The sequence below is a fragment of the Antechinus flavipes genome, chromosome 1 (genome assembly GCF_016432865.1).
Source record: "Antechinus flavipes isolate AdamAnt ecotype Samford, QLD, Australia chromosome 1, AdamAnt_v2, whole genome shotgun sequence".
Classification (NCBI taxonomy): domain Eukaryota; kingdom Metazoa; phylum Chordata; class Mammalia; order Dasyuromorphia; family Dasyuridae; genus Antechinus; species Antechinus flavipes.
The window spans coordinates 652,726,261-652,747,939 of record NC_067398.1 but is presented as its reverse complement, the minus strand read 5'-3'; the positions used below and the strand labels follow the sequence as shown (position 1 = coordinate 652,747,939).

The 21,679-nt window shown below is 40.4% G+C and overlaps 1 protein-coding gene across 1 annotated transcript in view; it reads left to right on the top strand.

Annotated features, from left to right (window-relative positions):
* The window catches only part of NIBAN3 (niban apoptosis regulator 3), a 37,557-nt gene that overhangs the window by 6,095 nt on the left and 9,783 nt on the right, over positions 1-21,679 (top strand). The window contains 10 exon segments of the mRNA XM_051975213.1: positions 2,996-3,092; positions 3,409-3,576; positions 4,820-4,935; positions 5,058-5,303; positions 6,052-6,453; positions 6,455-6,787; positions 9,979-10,137; positions 10,334-10,450; positions 11,199-11,306; positions 15,182-15,293. Coding sequence (XP_051831173.1) covers positions 2,996-3,092; positions 3,409-3,576; positions 4,820-4,935; positions 5,058-5,303; positions 6,052-6,453; positions 6,455-6,787; positions 9,979-10,137; positions 10,334-10,450; positions 11,199-11,306; positions 15,182-15,293 — 1,858 coding nt within the window.

Here is a 21,679-nt window from a genome sequence, read left to right as displayed (position 1 = left end):
AATCTCTGGAAGCTTCACTTTCCTGGTCAATAAAATGGGAAAACCACACTTATACCATCAACAATTCAGGGGTCCTCAAACTTTTTAAATAGGGGGCCAGTTCACTGTCCCTCAGACTGTTGGAGGGCCGGACTATAGTAAAAACAAAAACTTTGTTTTGTGGGCCTTTAAATAAAGAAACTTCATAGCCCTGGGTGAGGGGGATAAATGGCCTCAGCTGCCAAATCTGGCCTGCGGGCCGTAGTTAGAGGGCCCTGATACAGTTTTGTGAGACAAGCACTTTGTAAACCTATAAATTATCTTCTAATCCTATGAATTATGACTCTCATTAGGTTTTTGTACTAATTGTATAGATATCCCCTTCTCCTTGCCTCAGGCATTGTGTTCCTAGATTCCTCTTATCCAATATGAGGAAGACATGAACACTCGCAGGATCTTAGAAAGTCAGAACCTGGAGAACTGTTAGAACTCATTGATCAATCCCCTCATTTTACAGAAGAGAAAATTTGAATAGTTCTTGTCATTGGTTGTATTTTCTATTTTGAAAGGTCATGTTGGTTTTTCTAGAAGTTCTCTGCCATTTAAAATAATTTCTGAAGGATTTTGAATTTTGCAGTCCCCAAAAATCAATTAATAAACATTTATTAAATGTTTACTATAAGCCAGGTACATACGAAGATAAGAGGAAATAGTCCTTGTCTTAAAGGAGCTTATATTCTAATGGGAAAAGTAATAGTATGTATATAAGTCCACACAGTTCATATACATGTCAAACACTAGGTAACCATGGAAAGGAAAGTACCAGCAGCTGAGGGGACTGGGAATGGCCTTATGCAGAAGGTCAGTTCATACTGACTGAGCATTCTGTGGAGTTGTATTGAGCCACGTATTCAGTAACTCAAACCAACATGGCATTTGGAGCCCATATACTCCCCTATACAAAGACCTCCAGAAGCTCTCTACTGTTTAAGGAGGAGGAGACTTTTCTAGCCTAATTTTATTTTATTCTATGCTATTCTATTTTATATTATTAATTTTATTCCACTCCTTTCATTTTCCATTCTAGTCAAACTTGAATCCTAGGGAATGCCCTGAAGTGAACACTGTTGCATTTGTAAAATCCATCTCTCATGCTTATAATGCCTCCCCTCATCTTTTTCCCAGAATCTTTGTCTTCCTTCAAGACTCAATGAAAGGACCACACTCTCCATGAAGCCTTCTTTTTTCTTCCCTTTCTCCTATTAATTTGCACACCTTCCTTCTTCAAATTACCTTATATTATGCTTAATTTATGTACATAGTATGACTCTACCAGCACATTCAATAGACTATAAACTCTTTGAGGGCAAGTAATGTTTCACTTTTTTTTATTCCCAGCACCTAGTAGAGTATCATATACATGATAATTACTTAATGGATTTTTCTTGGTTTGAATAATATTGATAAGAAATTTAACCTCAATTAAGATATAGATGCTTAAAGTATGTCATTATATCAAAGGTGGAGGGTACCACATGCTCTCAGCAGTACCCTCATTGTTATGGGCACTTCAGGGTAGGAAAGAGAGGTTCATAGAGTATAATTAATTCCAAATTATTTCCTGAGGACTTTCCTGAGAGACTGTCCCATCCATCAAGTGGAAGAATTCAGGGACTTGTCCAGACTTTGTCTGTGACAGCAGGGACCTACTCATGCGACACAGACATAATTCTGACTGAGCCCCTCAGAGGGGCTCAGCCAGATAAGAAGTTTGCTTCTCCCACCATCTTTGTAACTGCCATTTTTCACTAGACATAAGCTGGCTTGCCCATACATCCCCTTCCACTCCCCATTTCCAAGTCACCTTATCTCCATAGAAACTTTAGGTTAACAGAACACCAAATCTTGTATTTAAAATTGGCAAATATTTAATTAATCCTTTAAGAGTGGATTTGAGGTAGAGGACCTGAGTTGAAATCTTGAGTCTCCCATTTTCCATCTGTGTGATTTTGGGCAGGACATCTACCATCTTTAGTTTTAGTCCTAGATTCAAGTTCAAGTCTTGGACCAATAACTAATTTGTTGAGTAGCCTTGCTCAAGCCATTCTCCCATCCCTGCATCTCAGTTTCCTTATCTGTAAAATGAATGAGTAGGACCTTTCAGGCCCCATTTAGCTCTAACTCTATGATCTTGGGATCTGGAGGAATGGAGGCGATGAGAAGCTTCAATAGAAGATGCTCTCTGCCTTCATGATGGTTAGAGTCTAGCCAGAGTGTAATTATTTTAAAAATAAATGATGAAAGCATTGGAAAGATGTATAAACTAACATTGAGTTCTTGATGCCAGAGTACCGTATAAAGACTGAAATCGTTTCCAACTGGGAAGAATTTATAAAAATTTCCTCCAGGAGGTGGCATTTGAGTTTTAAAAGATTGATAGGAATTTACAAAGGTGTTCTAGGAGGAAAAATCCAGAGGTGGGACACTTTAGGGTATGTGTACCCTAAGGCTGGAAAATAAAGGGCTGGAATGTAGTGTACATGAGTGGGAAATTGTTATTGTTATTGTGATTTGTCCTTCATTCTTGAAGGTGATTTATTACAAATCAATGGATTTAAGTGAGGGAGGGCTGTGCAAAGTTACTACCTTTACTCTTTCCTCCAGAGCTATCTGGGTCCAGTAGCAAAAAATGTTGGAGCTGGCAGGGTTTAGACCAATTAATTCAACCCCTTCATTTTACAGACGAGAAAACTGAGATCTAGAGATTGGGGAGTGATTTGCTGAAGATGACACAGAAAATTATAATCCTTCGTTCAGGTCTGCGACTAGAATTGGGTCTTCTGATTCCAAGCTCCGTGCTAAAGCACCATGCCTCTGTGATGCTTCATTGAAAGTGTTTCATGAGTGGATATTTTGGGGAGTTCTTGCTTCATTAGCTGCTAATCTTCCTAAATTTGGGTGAGAATAACTTGTAGTGGAGAAAATTTCTGAATAGATCCTTTGGGTATTTTTCTAGGAACAGAAATGTGGCGACGAGCCACAGGGGTTTGTTGCTTTGACTGGTTACAAACTAGTGACCTCATGGAAGGAATGTCTCTATCATAGTTCAACAGGTAAGACTTTCCTACTAGAGAATAATCACTACTGCTCACATTCATATGGTGCCCCTAAGGTTTCCAAATCCCTTTCCTTGGTTCTAGATTCCCTCAGCAGCCTCAAGAGAAGAGCATTCTGAGGCTTAGAGATCCCTTGTCATAAGGAGAGAGATAAAAGGCCAATTTTTCGAGCAAAATGGCCCTCAATTCCCCATCCTTTGTAGATAAGGATATTCTTGATTTGTCTCCGACAAATCAAGAATATCCTTCAAGAAATTGAAGACAAGCTTTTTTCTTGACTTTAAGACAAAGGTAAAATCTTTCTCTTTTCCAGGGAACCATCTCATTCAAGATCCAGATCCAATCATCGAGCCCCCTTTGGGATTTCCCATCTATCTCTGTCACCCTTTCCGACAGCCCCTTTGCTTGTGCACAGACACGGTAGAATCCCAGGACAGCTGGAAGTCTGTCCTGAGAGATGGGATTCGGCGCCGGGGCACAGGTAAGTCTGGGCCCAGCCCAAGTGAGATGAATTCTCTGAGGGGCTCAGTCAGAATTATGTCTGTGTCCCGTGAGTAGGTCCCTGCTGTCACAGACAAAGTCTGGACAAGTCCTTGAATTCTTTCCTTTCACATACACCTGATAGATGGGACAGTCTCTCAGGAAAGTGCTCTGTCACTATGGAGTGCATTCAACAACAGATGACATGGTATTCAGCACCTACTTCATCTAAGGTCAGAGAAATCACAGAATCATGGACTGAATGACTAAAAGGGTCTTCAGAAACCATCTAGTATCCCCCCCATTTTACAGATGAGGAAACTGAGACAAAGACAGGATAAGTGACATAGTCAAAGTCACACAGATAATGACAGATCTGGGAATCCCACTCTCGTATGCCTAACAAGTGATCAGCCAGTCCCTCTTTGGAGATCTCCAATCAGAGGTGGGGATTCCTTTGAGAATGGGTCAAGTGGAAGAGCCACTGAGGTCCTCTCCAATTCAAAACCTGTGATCTAGACTCCTTGCTTCCCCAGCTGTGTTATTTACTATCCATGATGGACTAGTCACTTAGCCTCAGTTTCCCCGTCTGTAAAATGAGGGAGGGCTTGGATTCTGACCAAATGTCTTAAATTTTTAAAAATTATTGGGGGTGGGGGAAAAGGTAATATCTTTAAACAATTGAACTTTACTTGCTTGGAAAATTCTAGACTGTATTATGTACCACTTGAGGTAACACATTCTATTTTCAGCACAGCTCTTGTGGTTAGAAAGTTTTTCTTGACATCCGGCCTAAATTATCTTTTTACAACTTCCACCTCTGGGGTCAAACAGAACAAGTCTAATGATCCACAGAGCAGCCCTTCAAATACTCAAATACCCCAAACTCGCCCCCAGTCTTCTCTTCTCCAGGTTAAACATTCCCAGGTCCCTCAGTCAATCTTCCTGTGTCAGACTCCAGCCCTTGGTCATCTTCTTTGCTTCCTTTTATCAATGCCTTTGCAAGCTGTAGTGGCCAGACCTCATGGAGCTCATAGTCCAGGAAGATAGGACACAAACAGAAAATTAATGCTGATGATGTGGGGGGGGGGGGGACACAAGGCTCTTTGAGATCAAAGGAGGTTGCTGGCCAGGAGGATCAGGAAGATGTCCTTGGTAGGATTTCAGGGCCAATAGCAACCCCCTTGAGCTGACTGCCACGTGCAGACCAAAGCGTGGAAGAATGAGGATAAAATGGGCTTCAGTTTTACAGAGAAGAGACTCCCCCGACTCGGAGGCCTTTCTGGAGGCAGTGAAGTCTTACAGGCAGGAGAAAGGCATTTATGGAGTCGACAGCCTCCTTTTGGGCACAGATGCAGAGGTTTGTGAGATAAATGGCGGGGGGGTTCTGCTTGTAGGGGCTGTGGCCCAGGGAGGGACTGCTGGGGGGAGCCAGGCTTCTCCAGCCGTAGAGCGGTTACCCCTGCCTTCCTTTGGCCTTAGGTTCTCACCAATCTGCTGATGCGGGATCTGTTGCCGAAGCTTCGGGCCCAGAAGCCAGCCATGCTCCGGGGTGTGGGAAGTCGGAGGAAATGGGCCTGGAGGAAGGTAACTCCTCCACTCTGCTTCCTCCTATGCACAGAATTGTCATTGCTGGAGCCACACAGGTTTTTGCCTCTTGCTCAAGTCCAGTGTCTCCGGGTTGGTGGCCAAAGAGTAGAACAGGGCTTCTCCACCCTTAAGGTCTTAACCATGGATTAACTTTCTGGGAACCGTGGATTCATGAACTTGAACGAGAAAAAAATTACACCTTCATTTTCACTAAACTCTAACCAAAATTGAGCATTTCCTTTAATTAATTAAAATCGTCATTCTAAGAAGGGATCCATAGACTTCACCCCCAAAGAGGAACCATGGCACAAGAAAGGTTAACAATTCTAATGTACGGTGATCCTGTCGGTGGTTTGTGGGAGACCATACGCAGAAACCCCACAGCTCTCAGAGCTTCTCTGGTGGGGCAGGCGCTCGGTGCCTTCAGGGTGTCAGCACTCAGGATTGTGGGACTAAATGGATGCTATAACCCCTCCTCTTCCCTTTCCAGACCAAAAAAAAAGCAAACAAAAAGAAATACAACCAACATACTTGCGATGTGCTGGCACTGTGTTTGCTAAGTCAGCACTTGGGAGCTTTGGGCCTAAGGAAAAAACGTTTAGAAAACTGCTGTGATCTATATATAATTTTTGAATTCTCTCTCTCTCTCTCTCTCTCTCTCTCTCTCTCTCTCTCTCTCTCTCTCTCTCTCTCTCTCTCTCTCTCTCTCTCTCTCTCTCTCTCTCTCTCTCTCTCTCTCCTCTCTCTCTCTCCTTTCTCTCTCTCTCTCTTTCTCTCTCTCTCTCTTTCTCTCTCTCTCTCTCTTTCTCTCTCTCTCTCTCTCCTCTCTCTCTCTCTCTCTCTCCTCTCTCTCTCTCTCTCTTCTCTCTCTCTCTCTCTTTCTCTCTCTCCTCTGTTTCCCTTTTCTCTCTTTCCCTCACTCTTTCCTTCTCCCTTTCTATCTATCTCTGTCTGGCTGCTGCTGTTTGAACAGTTCTTAGATGAAATTTATATTCTAGTATTAAAGCTGGTCTCCTCTGAACTCCAAAATTTCCATCAAGAAAAGGAAGAACTCCAGAAAGAGTTGGAGAAGAAAATTCGTCCCGATGCCGATCAGATGCTTGCATTAAGCAACCAGATTGCTCAAAAACTTCAAAGTGAGAATTGGTTGGAGGAGGAAGACGTTGCTTTGGCCTGGAGCAGGCTGGCAGATGGGCAAGATTCAACTCCCAAGTGTCTCTGCCACCTTTCCACCCCAATCCCTGCCTCCCACTTCCCTCCCCTTTGTTTGCTCACTTTCCAGTGACTGAGCCAGGACTTTCTTGATGAGTCAGGGAAACAGACCTGTGACCCCTGTGTCTCCCCCCAGATCCCAGATACCTCCTCCTTCATGCTTCAGCCCAGGCTTTCTGCCAGGCATAGGGCCTCATGAAACACTCTGTTCTTTCTCAGCAATGGTATGTGGCCCTGTTGAGTCCTCCCTCAGCCGGGAAGTAGAGCCTCAGCTGGCCTGGGTGATGGAGGAGCTTCTGAAACCTGTTCACCAAGGGATTGATATGATTGGCACCTTCCTTGTCCATCGAATGGACAGTCTGATCAGAAATGTTCAGAGAAGTCGAGTTGTTGCTGTGCTGAAAGAGGAGGTGAGACTTTCCCATGTGATCCCCAGCTTATATCCTTTTTTATTTAATTCCCTTTTTAAAAATATTAAATTCTTCCCTTTTTTAATTAAAATTTTTTTTAAATTATGAAAACATTTATTATTTCTCCCTCTTAAAAATTGAAAACAAAACTCTTGTAACAAATACTTATAATCAGGAAAAAATTTCCATATTTGCTATCTCCAAAAATATGTTTCTCAAGCTATACAATCTTATTCTCAGTTCAATACCGCTCTGTCAAAAAGCAGATAGAATTCTTCATCAGGAATTAGGGTGAATCATCGGATTGACTAGAGTTTTTAAGTCTTTCAAAATTATTATTTTTCCAGTTTTGTTATAGTTGAATTTGTTCTCCTGGTTCACTCTGCATTGTTCATATAAATCTTTTCCGGTTCTTTGACTGTTCATTTCTCACAGCACAGTACTGTTTTATTACACTCATATATTGTCATTTGTTCAATTATTCCCCAATTGATGGACACCAATTTATTCCATTTCTTTGCTACCATAAAAAATTGTTATAAATATTTTTCTATGTTTCCTCTTTTTTGTTGTCTTTAATTTTAATTATTTATTTTCTAAATTAAATTTTATTTTTCAATTAACAAAAACCTATTTCCTCCCTCCTACTGAGAGAAAAACAAAACCTTTATTATGAATATACATAGTCAAACAAAACAAATTGTCTGTGCCCTCCCAACATATATCTCAATCTGACCTCTCTGTCAGGAAGTGGTAGCATGTTTCATCATGAGTCCAACGGGCTTGGTCGTTGGGTTAATGAAAGTTCCTAATTCTTTCAAAGTTGCATGTCTTTACTATACTATTGTTCCTCTAATATTTTTATTTTTTCTTTTCTGACAATTTTGCCAGTTTGATAGATATGAGGCATAATTTTTGTTTTAAATTCATGTTTTTCTAATTATTTGTGATTTGAAGCATTTGATTTCATTTGATTATAGATAATTTGGATTTCTTGCTTTGAGAATGGCCTGTTCATATCATTTAGTTTTTATCTATCAATTTAACTTTATGAATATCAGTGCTAGTCCTGAAGTGAGGAAGGCCCAAATTCAAATCTGGTCTCAGAGCTAAGTAGCTACATAATTTCTATCAGCCTTAGTTTCTTCAATTGTAAAATGGAGATAATAATAGCAGCTACCTCACAGGATTGCGGTTTAGCTATTTAAAAAAAAAAAAAGACTTAGGCACATAGAAAGTGCTTAATAATTGCTTGTCCCTCCCCTTCATCCCGAAAGCTCCCTTTCCAGGAAGCCTCATTGCAGTGGGAAGGTGTCTGATAGATATCTTTAGACTGGACACTGTCCAACTGGATGCCTAGGGAGTTATAGAGGCTTAGGGCACAGTCTCTGATTACTGTGACTGAGTCGGGCAAGAGTGGTCAGGCAAGGTTCTTGTTACTCTCTGCTTCTCACTTAGTGTATCCTTGGCTTGATCCACACTTCCTTCAGCTGTTCTGTAGGTTGCCATCACACATCTTGTGCTCCTCCTGGGGGAGCTCACATTTCCTAGAGCTAAATAAGATAGCAGAAAGAGTGCTGACCATGAAGGCTGTTTGGGGCACTTCCTTGGCACAGAGGGGAAGTGAGTTATAATAAGAAACATGTGGAAATCTCCTTCCTCTCAGGGCCACGATGTGAAGAATCACTCAGGCTGGAAGGGAGCTCAAAGGGCATTTGTTGCTTAAACAAGAATCTCCTGTGGTCCCTTGACCTTCAGTCTGCATTGAAGACCTCCAATAATTAGGAAATAAATACTTCTAAAGGCCACCTAGGTCACTTTTGGACAGCTCTAATTGTTAAAAAGTTTGTCTTTGACCTTAAGGTCCTTTATAACTTCCATTCAGCCTGAAGCCACAGGGAACAAGTCTAATCTTCCACTTGATAGCCTCTCATATTCCTGGAGAAAAATTTCACAGACACCCCTCACCCCAGTTTTATCTTCTCCAGGCTAAAAACCCCTAGTTCTTTCAACCAATGGTAGCAGCTCTGGGATGAACTCGAGCGATGTGGGGCATCTAGGACTAGACAGACCCTTCCAAATATGTTCTGAAGTGGGCAGAATACTTTGAAATTCCAGCACTGTCACTTTCTGCTCTGGCATTAGAATGTGAGCTTTCTGAGGGCAGGGACTATCTTTGTACAAAAATCTTTTGTACCCTTAGTGCTCAGCACAATGCCTAGCATATGCTATTGTTGAGTCCTTTCAGAACCATCTTACTCCTGTGACCTTTTTGGGGTTTTGGGGGCAGATATACTGAAGTGGTCTGCCATTTCCTACTCCAGCTTATTTTTACAGATGAGGAAACTAAGGCAAACAGGATTAAGTGACTTGCCCAGGGTCTCACAGCTAGTAAGTGTCTGGGGCTAGATTTGAACTCAAGGTGAATCTTCCTGACTCTGCCAGGGCCACTTAGTTGGCTTTCTTTAAATCCCAGCTAAAATTACACCTTGAATAAAAAGGCCTTTCCCAATCCTTTTGTTGATTAACTCCAATTTGTCATATCCATGTCTCCTTTGTTATTGCTTTTTTTCTCTTCCCCCCTTAATAGTATTCTATTTTTCCCCAATTACATGTAAAGATAGTTTTCAATCTTCATTTTTGTAAAATTTTCGATTCTAAAATTTTCTCCCCCCTCCCCAAGACAGCAGGCGATATCTGTATTTTCTTTGTACATAGCAGCTCTGAACTCCATTGAAATATGAATTCCTTGAAAGCAGGGACTTCCCTTCCTTCCTCCCTCCCTCCTTCCCTCCTTCCTTCCTTCCCTCCCTTCCTCCTTCCTTCGTTCCTTCCTTCCTTCCTTCCTTCCTTCCTTCCTTCTCTTTTCTTTTTCTTTCTTTTTTTCTTTTCTTTTCTTTTCTTTTCTTTTCTTTTCTTTTTTTTCCCTTCCTTGCTTTCTCCCTTGTTCCCAGCTTTTCTTTTTCTTTCTTTTTTTCTTCCTTCCTTCCTGTCCCTCCAAGGCCAGTGTCCTTGTAGCATTTAGATTTCTATCCTGTCTCTGAACTCTAAAAGCAGCTCTTCCCAATCTAGGGAATGGCTCTCCCAAAGGGTGAGGGACCCCTCCCCATTATCTCTTTTTGAATGACTGCACTAGATGGGGTCCAGCAGGAAGGGTCATGACTTCTTCCCCATGTGCTACACTTTTACAGGTTGGCTCATTGGGAGATTTGTCCTGGGACTTAGAACTGATGCAGCCATGCTACCAGAAAGCAGAGCTCTATTGGGGCAATCTTCAGGGTTTGAAGGAGAGATTTGGTTTCCATGGCACTAAAAACCTTGTCTTTAGTGCTCAGGATCTCATGCAACAGGTACCATGAAGGGTCAGCAAGGAAAGTGAGTGTGAAGCTCTGGGCCTGTCCGGGGCGGGGAGGGGGGCGGGGGGGTGGAGGAGTGAGAAGGAAGCATGGAACACGTCCTAGTGATTTTCTTCCCCCATGAGGGGGATAGGAAAAAGCAGCCAGAGGTTGGGAATCCACACATCTTTTCTAATATTTCCATTCTTAGCTGATGGAGAATGCCGTGTACACCTTCCAACAGCTTTCAGCCCAACATGTGTTCTCAGCCACTCGCCGAAGACACGTCCTCTGCTTGCTGGAGAAGGTCAAGGGGCGTGTGTTAAAAGTGAGACACTCTCTCCCCCGTCACCCTTGTTCTTGCTGTGACCACCCTGCCACAGGCTCGTCTGGCTGTCCCCCACACCTAGAACCTCCACCTCTTAAAATCTCTGCTTCTTATCAAGGCTGGGTTCCACGGGCCACCTTCTACATGAGGTTTTTCTGGATATTTTCAGTGTTAATGCCTTCCCTCCTAAATCACCTTATATCTCTTTTGAATTATAGCCCTAGACACACACTGTGGGGCAGCCAGAGAAAAGGCCTCGAGCCAAGAGATAGTGTTCTGGGGACAGCATGGGGGCCAATGTCACTGGATCAAAGAGCATGTGGAAGGAAGAAGACCAGAAGGGTCGGGGTGAGGAGTAAGATCATGGAGGACTTTGAACAACAAATAGGATTTTCTATTTGTTTCCTCTAGCTAGACTGAGATGGTACAGTGGCTAAAGTGCTTCCTACAGGCAGAAAGATTTATGTTCAAATATGGTCACTATGTGACCCTAGCCAAGTCACTTAACCCTTTTTGTCTCAGTTTCCTCATCTATAAAATGAGCTGGAAAAGGCCATGACAAATACTTGCCAAGAAAACCTCAAATGGGGTCATGAAGAATCAGACATGACTAAACAGGCCAACAGTTCCTTGGGGTTCAGGAATTATTCCCCTTTTGCCTTCAGGATCCCCAGTATCTGGCACATGGTATATGTTTGTTTCTCAGTTGAATAATTAACAAAGGCTTGTTGCCCAATTGTTCTTATAGAAATTTGAGTCTGACTGCAGATTTGCTCAGAAGCGTTTTGTTCAAGAATGGCTTGTCCAGATTTTCCTTCCTTTCTTGCTGAGAAGGATGGAGGTGAACTGCAAACTGGTGAGTGTAAAACCCAGGGGCAGCCTCCCCCCAAGCCTGAGCCCCACTGCCTTTGTTTGCTCAAGGAAACTTCCAGCTATGGGATTGTTGAGGTCTAAATAATGCCATTGATCTTTATGATGATAGTGACAGGAGCAGTTATCCCTATTTTGCAGAAGAGCATACTGAGGCTTGAGAAAAGAAGTAACTTGCTAATAAATATTTTATACTTAGCAAGTTTCAGGACTCAAATCTAGATTTTCTGACTCTAGAACCAAGACTTTTCCCACGATACTATTGTATTGCCTCCTTAGATGTCTTAAATTAATATAGTTCTGAAGTCTATACTAGAAAAGTCCTTGAGGCAGAGGATGGAGATTTTCTTGTTGGGATGATGAAACCCACTTGTCCCCAATCTCTCCCTATTTGCTCCCAACTGTAATCTCACTAACATGCTCATCTCTCCCACTTTAAAGGACATTGTCTTTTTACTGAAACTTGACACAGTTTCTAAGATATTGGGGGGGGGGTTGGTGGATGAGAAGAGAGTATCTGGTCTATGCAGAAGCAAAATATGGACCATCACGTGCACAGAGCACTAACAAGGCCAGTTTGTCAGGAACAAAAGAAGAAAACAAACATTAAGTTCCTACTTTGTGCCAATCACTGTGCTGAGTGTTTAAAAAATATTATTTCATTTGATCCTCACAACAACCATGGGAAAAAGGTGCTATTATTATTCCTATTTCACAGATGGAAACCTGAGACAGATAAAGATAAAGTTACTTGCCCATTGTTACACAATGAGTGTCTGAGGCTGAATTTGAACTCAGTTCTTCCTGCCTCCACTATTTAATCACTTAGCAGCCTCCCTAAGGGAGAGTAATATATATTAAGACATGTTGGAGCCAGAGTATGGAGTGCTTTTTAATGTCAATCAAAGGAATTTGTATTTGATTCTATAGGCATTAGGGAGTCCCTGGACCTTATTGGTTTAGGATGGGACGTGATCAGACCTGTCCTTCAGGAAATTATTTTGTTTTTGTTTTTGTTTTTTTAAACTAATTATAACTTTTTATTGACAGACCCCATGCCTGGGTAATGATTTACAACATTATCCCTTGTACTCACGTCTGTTCCGACTTTTCTCCTCTCTCTCTCTACCCCCTCCCAGAGATGGCAAGTAGTCCTATACATGTTAAATAGGTTAAAGTATATCCTAGATACAATATATGTGTGCAGAACCGAACAGTTCTCTTGCTGCACAGGAAGAATTGGATTCAGAAGGTAAAAATAACTGGGAAGAAAAACAAAAATGCAAATAGTTCACACTCATTTCCCAGTGTTCCTTCTCTGGGTATAGCTAATTCTGTCCATCATTGATCAATTGGAACTGAATTAGATCTTCTCTTCATCGAAGAAATCCACTCAGGAAACTATTTTGGCAGCAATATAGAGAATATTTGGAGGCAGAGGAGCAATTGAAGGCAGTGAAGTCAATTAAGAGATTATTGAAATGGCTCAGGCCAGAAATGATAAAGGATTGAACTAAGATGGTAGTTCTGGAAGTAGAATAAACAGAACAGATGTGACATATTGAAGAGTTGATAAGACTTAGAAACTCATTGAGTATGTGGGGAGAAAGAAAGGGGGGCAACAGAGAGGGGAAGAGACAGACGGACAGACAGTCACAGTCATAGAAACAAAGACACAGAGAGACAGACATACAGAGAGACAAGAGACAGAGATAACCATCGGGGGGAGAGGGGAAGGGAAGAGGGAGGGAGAGAGAAAGAGAAAGATGGGGGAAGGAAAGAGAGAGGGAGGGAGAGGGACAGAGTAAGCATTTTGGGAAATGGGATCCCTGAGTATTAGTGAGCATAACATAGCAAAAGACACTGAGAAGAGGCAGACAGGAAGAGAATCAAGAAAAGCAGGTTCATGAAATCCAGAGAGGAGAGAGATTTTAGGAGGAAGAGAGTGCTCAACAACAGCAGGGATTGCAGAGCAGTTGAGAAGCTTGAGGATGGAGAAAGCCTTTGGATTTGGCAGTTGAGCTCATTGGCAACTTTAGAAGGAGATATTTCTGCTGAGTGATGAGGATGGAAACCAGATTACAAGGGATTGAGTAGTAACTGAGAGGAGATGAAGAGGAGGTAGGCAGCATGGATAATGTTTCCCACGAACTAGTTTGTGAAAGGAAAGAGAAATAAAGAATTCTAGCTCAAGGACATGATAGGATAAGTGAGGGTGTATTTTGGATGGAGGAGATTTGGGATTGTTTGCAAGTGGCAGGGAAAGGGCCAGGCTATCTCTAAGCCCATGTAGTCCTTACTGTTTCCCAACTTCCTGTTGGTATCTCTCCCAGAATGTTGCCACTATTCCTCAATTTCAACATGTCCCAAAATGAATTTAGTATCATCCTGTCCCAAATCTGCTTCTCCTCCAACTATTGTTGGCACTCAGTTAGCCAGGCTTAAGGCCTTGAAATTATCTTTGGGCACATTGTAACTTGCACATCTTAGGCATTTAATGAATATTTGTTGAATTGAATCCATGTAAAATAAAGAGTGGGACAAATTTAATGTAACTATGAAAAGAGTAACAATGGAAAAGATAAGTAATACAGTCTGTGTGATATAGATCAAGAAGACCCATCTTCAAGCTCCAGCTCTGGTTTTCCTAGCTAAGTGACCTTGGACAAATCACAATCTCTGATGAAGAAATCCATAAAAGTGAGATAATTAATACTACCTACCTTTTAGAGCTAGGATGAGTCAAAAACTTTGTAAAGTATATACACATCTAAGTAGTTTCCCCCTATTTTTTCCCCTAGAGGAATCAACTCCATGAAATATTTCCCATAAAGTCTATTAGTATTTTATATTCAGTAGGTGTTTAATAGATGCTTATTGAATTGAACTGAATCAGATTGAAACGTGCCAGTCTTCTCAAGAAACTTCAGGGGCTCCCTCTTTTCCCTGGTTAAATACCAACTATTCAGTTTGACATTGATTATTGTATATTACTTCTCTATACACCCTCTAATTTAGCCCAGATGATCTCTTTGTTTCCAGAATAAAGCATTCAGTTTCCTTTCTCTGCATTTTCACCTGGAATGTGTCCTGTACTGGAATGGGGTCTTTTCTGACCTTTGCTTCTCAGAATTTCCAACTTTGTTCAAAACTTGACACATGTGCCAGCTTCAGCAAGAAATCTTTTCAACATCCCTAGTTATTAACACCCTCTCCTCCTTCAATTACCTGTATGTAATGGTCCATTATATATTGTTCCCTCCAGTAGAATCTAGAAAATCTTGCTCTTGAGGGCAAGAGTTTTTCATTGACTTTAGCTCTTCCTACCACACAAGTAGGAGCTTAATAAATGTTTGTTGGATTAGAATTGTTCCATCATAAGAAGAAGAGAGAAGGGGATCAGTAAGCAGAGGAACTGAATTTCCCTTAACACAACTTCCTCTCCTTATCTCCAATTTTATATTCACCAAGGAAATTTAAAGATAGAGGGATCTATCTCCAGAATTATAGGGAGTTATAGAGTCTCCACTTGGCTGTCCTGCTGGTGTTCTTCTAGGATACAGGTATCTGCTAAATTTCAAAGGCATGCTTTGTCACTCAGTGTGGTCTGCTTTGTAAGTCCATTTCTTAGGAGTGGGTAGCATGAATTAGTCTAAGAAGACCCAGTCACCCTCTTGCCCCTGGTAAGACGGTCCAGAACTCAAGAGACAAGGAACTAAGCAACCAGACCTGTGAGTAGAGTTTATCACTCTGAGGTCCAGATTTACATAGTGTAAGCCCAGGACTGGCCCCTGGAAATGTTGGCCAAGGAAGTTTGTCGAGGCACCTGCCCTGACTTCTCCCTCCACATCTTGGTTCTAGGAGTTGCATAAGTATGAGAAAGATGTGTTTGCAGACTATAGTCATATCATCACCATTGAAAATATTTATGAAGATGTAGTCCTGAGTTTCCTGAACCAGAAGGTGAACAGAGGTGAGTAAGGTATACGCTAAGAATATAAGGTATCTCCTCCTTAAGTAAGAGACCTCACTATCCCTTCCTCCTCTCTGGGTATGAGATGCTAGATTCAGGAATGGTTTTATTTTTTATTTTTTTTCTTTTTTACATAGTATTTTATTTTTCCAAATACATGTAAAGATAGTTTTCAATATACATTTTTTGTAAAATTTTGTGTTCTCTTACCTCCCCCCTCCCCAAGACGGTAGCCAATGTGAAATAGGTGAAAGATGTACAATCCTTTTAAAGATATTTCCATATTTGTCATGTTGTAAAAGAAAAATCAGACCAAAAGAAAAAGGCCTGCAAGAAAAACAAATAAAAAGGTGAAAATACTATGCTTTAATCTACATTCAGCATCCATAGTTCTCTCTTTGGGTGTGATTGCCACTTTCCAAACTAAACTTTCTAAAAACAGTGTCCAAACTTCTGGAATTACCTTGAATCACCACATTGTTGAGAAGAGCAGGGATGGTTTTGGAAGGAACCAGTTACAGAAATTATTGGCAAACCTGGGAAGAGCCTCTAAGGACACGTCATACAAAGTCAACACTCAGTTATCCACGGGGCAGATGATCCCAGTTCTGAGCACTACAATTCAATGACGATTTTTTGTACGACCAAGGTTCCAAGATTAGGAAACTTGGGAGGTGACTGTCGTTAGTATTTCCCTATACCTGCTCAAAAGGAAATCTCAGGGAATGATGTTTGGAGACAGAGGGCAATCGATCGACAATTCTTAGAACTAGGGTTAAAAAGGGATGGGGAGTGGTGGATTTGGTAGGAACCAGTCCTAGGGTAGGAGCTGGAGTTCCTATTGATTATGTCTTCTATTTAAGGGAGACTGGTTAGGTCTTTCTAGGGAAACTGAGGACTTGACACCAAGAGTAATAATCAGAGCTAACATTTATATAGTGTGTGCCAGTTACTGTGCTAAGTCCTTTAGACTTATTAATCTCATGTGATTTTCACAATAGCCTCGGGAGTTAGGTCCATTATCACTTTACTAAGGAGAAAATATAGACCAACAGGATTAAATGATTTGTCCAGCCAGTAAGTTTGGACCCTGTCTTCTTGATTGATGCTATATACTATGCCACATAGCTGCCTGGTCCAACATTAATTCTTATTTTTCTAAGACAGTAGAGACTTTGACACTATAGATTTTGACAAATAGGAAGTCCATTTATTATTAGTCTGTATGAATCAGCATCACTAATAGAGGTCAAGGAACAGTCAGTGTTGATGGGAGTATTTTGAAAGAATTTAAGCAAACACTTAAAAGTTTGCCTTGGGGAGTATACCTGTGTTTGGGAACTTGGAACTGTGGCAATGTAATATTAACTCTTTGTTACATTGAAAAAGGGAATAGATTTGTAAAGAGTATAATGAGATACTTAATGGCACAAGAACCCCCAAGGTAATGCCTGGGGCTCAGTCAGAAATTGTGGGTCCTTATGGGATGCCACAGTCTTTTTAAAATTAAAAACCAACTTAAATAGCATTTTATTTTTCCAATTACATGTAAAGATAGCTTTTAACCTTCATTTCTATAATATTTTGAGTTCCAAATTTTCTTTTCTGCTTTCCCTTTCTTCTCTACCTTCTTCAAGACAACAAGCAATTTGATATAGGTTATACATGTACAATCATTTTATATGTAATTCCATATTAGTTATGTTGTGAAAGAAAAATTAGGACAAGAGGGGAAAAGCACAAGAAAGAAAAGACAAACAAAAAAAGGTGAAAATAATATAAGCTTCAATCTGCATTCAGTTTCTATAGTTTCCTTTCTGGATGCAGATGGCATTTTCCATCCCAAGTCTATTGGAATTATCTTGTATTGATGTATTGATGAAAAGATATGTCTACCATAACTGATCATCACATAATCTTGCTGTTACTGTGTACACTGTTCTCCTAGTTCTACCCACTTCACACAGCATCAATTCATGTAAGTCTTTCCAGGCTTTTTCTGAAATCTTCTTGTTCATCATTCATTCATCATCATTAAAATAACAATATTCCATTACATTCCCATACTATAACTTATTCAGCCATTCCCCAGTTGGTGATTGTCCACTCAATTTTTAATTCTTGCCACCATAAAAAGAGCTGCTATAAACATCTTTGCATAGGTGGGTCCTTTTCCCTCTTTTATGATCTCTTTGGGATACAGACCCAGTAATGACACTGCTGCATCAAAGGGTACACACAGTTCTATATCCCTTTGGGCATAATTTCAAATTGCTCTCAAAAATAGACAGCCTTTACTTTTGATGTGGTTGGTGCCTCTGATTATTTAGCTCATCATGCTTTCTCTATGACTGAATAAAGAACTGTAAAAGTGAAACTTTAGGGAGGTAGTAGAGACTTCAACTGGATAAGGACAGACTAGCAAGAGACTTAAGTCTCCCAAAATATGGCTGTACTATATTTGTTAGTGTTAGTCTGCCCCCAAGTAGTAAGCTTAGTCTTTTGGTCTGGTGATACAGGCAACAATCAGCAGGATGGGGTGAGGGACCACCATAGCAGAAAGGAAGCCCTGGGCTTTAGTAAGTCTAGTTCCCTAGTTACAGATGAAGGAGGTGGTGGGACAAGATGACTGATCATTTGTGATCATGAAGATGTCAATCTCCTATAGCAGAAAATCACCGAGATGAAAGTTAAATAAATACCATTCATCATGAGAGAAACCATTGTGATACTGGGAGGATGGTAAAAGCACATGACCAGAGAGAAGGAAAGAAGTCCTCCAGGCAAGGAATCGGCCAACCCTTATTGAACACTAGTTATCATGCTAACTCCTGGGGAAAGACAGGGAGTGTGAGATGAGTTTGTGAATAGCTTGGAGAGGCAGGGAAGGGATAATCCTAACAGAAGATGAAAAATTCTCTGCAATAGAGAACAATTAAAGACTGAGTTGTTTGGCACTTAATCTAGGAGTTTAGAAAAGTGAAAAATTATCAGGAGTTGGAATACTTCAGGAGGGCTTCATGGAAGAGGTAAGGTAAGGCCTACAAGGATGAGGAAGGCTTTGTTATTGTTCAGACATTTTTTTTTAGTCAGTCCCACTCTTTGTGACCACATTTTGGAGTTTTTTTGTTTTTGTTTTTGGCAAAAATACAACAGTGCTTTGCCATTTCCTTCTCTAGCTCATTTTACAGATGAACCGGAGGCAAAAAGGGTTAAGTAATCTACTCAGAATCATACAGCTAATGAGTGGCTGCATATGAACTCAGGTCTTCCTGACTCCAAGCCTAGTGCTGTATCCACTGCACCACCTGCTGCCCAAGTAAGACTTAGCTAGGTACATGAGAAGGGGAAGAATACTTCAGGTCATTAGTTGACTAAGCACTCACTATGTACCAGGTATCCTCCTAGGCACAAGGATGGGGATACAAAGAATGAAACATTCCACACCTTCAAAGATTTTGTGTTCTAATGGTACATAACCTTGAATCAAAGGCAAAAATGAACCTGGTTTGTGCTGGAGGATGGAGAAAACAAAATGTCCTGAGAGTGCATGTTAGGGAGTTGGAAGGGTTTTGGACCAGTGCTAGATTTCTAGAGATTTACATTCTCTCTTATCATTAAAAAAGTGTATCAATATCTTGTCCTTCCTTTGTCCTTCCTCTACTCCATTCCTTGTAAAAGAATAAAAAAGAAAAAGAAGCCATTGAAATGAATCAACACATTAAATGTCAATAAGTTTATTTAGTGTTCCATATCTATCATCTTCTACATCTTGGGGGTTAAGCTTGGTCTTTTTAGTTTCACAACTTTTAGTTTGTGATTTGTTTATTTGTTTTTAATGTTTTTCTTTGCATTTACGCTAATGTCATTGAATATAGTTTTCAGGAAAGGTCCTATAGGCCAAGTAGAGGGATGGAATACTTAAAGTGGTTGACAATGGTCAACTCTCCATAGGTTTTTGTATTAGGGAATGAGAAGTTTTAAAAGCTGGACTCCAGGAAAGTTAGTAAAGATGATTCAGAGGCAGGAGAAAATTCTGTTAATGCAATAGTCTGAGCTTCAAGGGGCAGAACCATGATGGCATTGAAAATAGAAGGCACAGAGACTGAGAACCAGAAGAGTGCTCCCCCATCCTTCCCTCACCTCCACCCTCCAAAGAATGTATCAGTTAAAGAGTTGAAGAATGTTGAGAATAGAGAACTAGCACGATTTACCATTTGGAAACCCTTATCTCTGAGAAAAAAATGTGGAAGAATTAGAATTTTCCAATTTGGAGGAAAAGGCCAAGGGGCAGAGACACATTAAGTATAGATAACAGCATAAAGGATTTTTCTGAGGAGTATGTGGACAAGATGTTCTGCTTGCTGGCACAAAGTCTAGGCAAGAACAATGAGTTTACATAAATGAGAGAGTCCCTTTGGTCCTAAGGACAGTAAAACCCTTTGTTAATCTGATAAAAACATGGAGTGAGTGGCCATGGGACTCTTTGTCCTGAGAGATTTTGAAAAAAGAAAATTAGACAAGAAAGTAAATGAATGAATGAACAAGTGAATGAACAGATGAAAGAAAAAAGCATTTATAATGCACTTATAATGTGCCAGACACTCTACTAAGATGAGGCTATGAGTACAAAAGCAAGATAGTCCCTTCCTTCAAGAAACATATTCTAAAAGGGAGAGGCGACACATTAGGGGTATGATGGCTGGGGAAAGTATTTTGATCTGGAGAGTTACCTGAATAATGAGAGGTCAGTTGACTCTTGTCTTTTCTAGAAGCAATGGTAGAGTTAATTTGATTGTTGTAAAAGTGGAACAGGACAGAAGAAAGGTTATGTAAGGCGATTTGTTGGAAACTGACCTTTGTGAAAGAGCATAGTTAGATCTGGTACCAGCTACATCTAGTAAGGTCTCACCAATCATACCAGGAAGGTCAAAGGCAATATTGACAGCTTCGTCAGGTTGGACAATGATAAACCCCTTCCAAATGACAGCATTCAATGTGTCCCCTAATTCTTTTCAGAGGTATATTACTGCATTGATGGTAGAGTTGTGATTTGGTACAATCTTTTTTGAAACAACTGGGAATTATTTAAAATAGGTGGCTAAAATGTCCATATCCTTTGACCCAGGGATTACATTGCTAAACAAATATCTCAAGGAATGTCACTGACCAAAAGAAAGGTTCCATGTACATCAAAATATTTATAGCAGCCCTTTTTATAGTAGTAAGCAATTATAGATTAGCAAGCAAAATAGATGCTCCTTGATTGGGTAATGGTTAAATAACTTGTTGTTTACGTGGTTCTAATTGACTCTCACTGCCCTAAGAAACAAAGAATATTGTGAATATAGAGAAGAATGGAAAGACTTACATGAACTGATGCAAAATGAAATGAGCAGAGCCAGGAAAACAATAGACAATGATTACCACTAAGTAAGTGGAAAGTACCATGGTTATAAAACAATTAAAGATGAATACTGTGAAATTATTAAGAACAATGGGTGAATTGTAAAGTAAGGAAGATTTAGACTTGATATGAGGAAATATTTCCTAAAAATTAGAGCTCTTTAAAAGTGGAATAGACTGCCTCAAGAGATAACAGGTTCCACCTCTTTATTTGGGAGCTAAATGAATCTTTTAGGTGTGGCAGATGAAATGTGATGATAGAATGATGTTAAAGTTCCTATCCTAGGATCCTGAGATTCTAGCAAGGAGGACTTGCTGAAGATCACACAGCTAGTTTCAGAGCTAGAATTGAACCAGGTCTCCTGACTCGCAGTCCAACATTCCTTTCATTTCACTATGAGAAGTTGGTGGTACAGCATAGAGTGCTGGACCTGAAATCTGGAAGATTTGAGTTCAAATCTGCCCTCAGATACTTACTAGTTACATAACCTCAGGCAGGTCACTTAAATTTCTATTTGCCTCGGTTTTCTTAGCTATAAAATAGGGTTAATGAGAGCAGTTGACACTCAGAATTGTTTTGAGGATCAAATGAGATAATACTTATAAGAAGCACTTAGTATAATGCCTGGCATAGAGTACCCACTATAAAAGTGTTTCTTCCTTTCCTCTCTCTCCTCTCCCCACTACATTTGATATTTCTAAATGTTATTGTGGCTAGTTGTGAGGAAGAGGAAAATTTGCCTGAGTTGTCAAAATAAACAAATCAACAAAAAGTGATTCCAAATCTAAGAAGACTGGCACATATCTGTGAATGATGGAGACAGAGACTGGAGTTAAAAGTTAAGTTTTTAAGTTAAAAGTTAAGACTCTCCCTCTTGTCCACTCCCTCAACTGTTATTGAAAGGTTAAGTCCCTATAAAGGTGACTGCTATTGTGAAATTCCAAGAGGCAAACATTCCTAAAACTAGTTCATTAGCCCC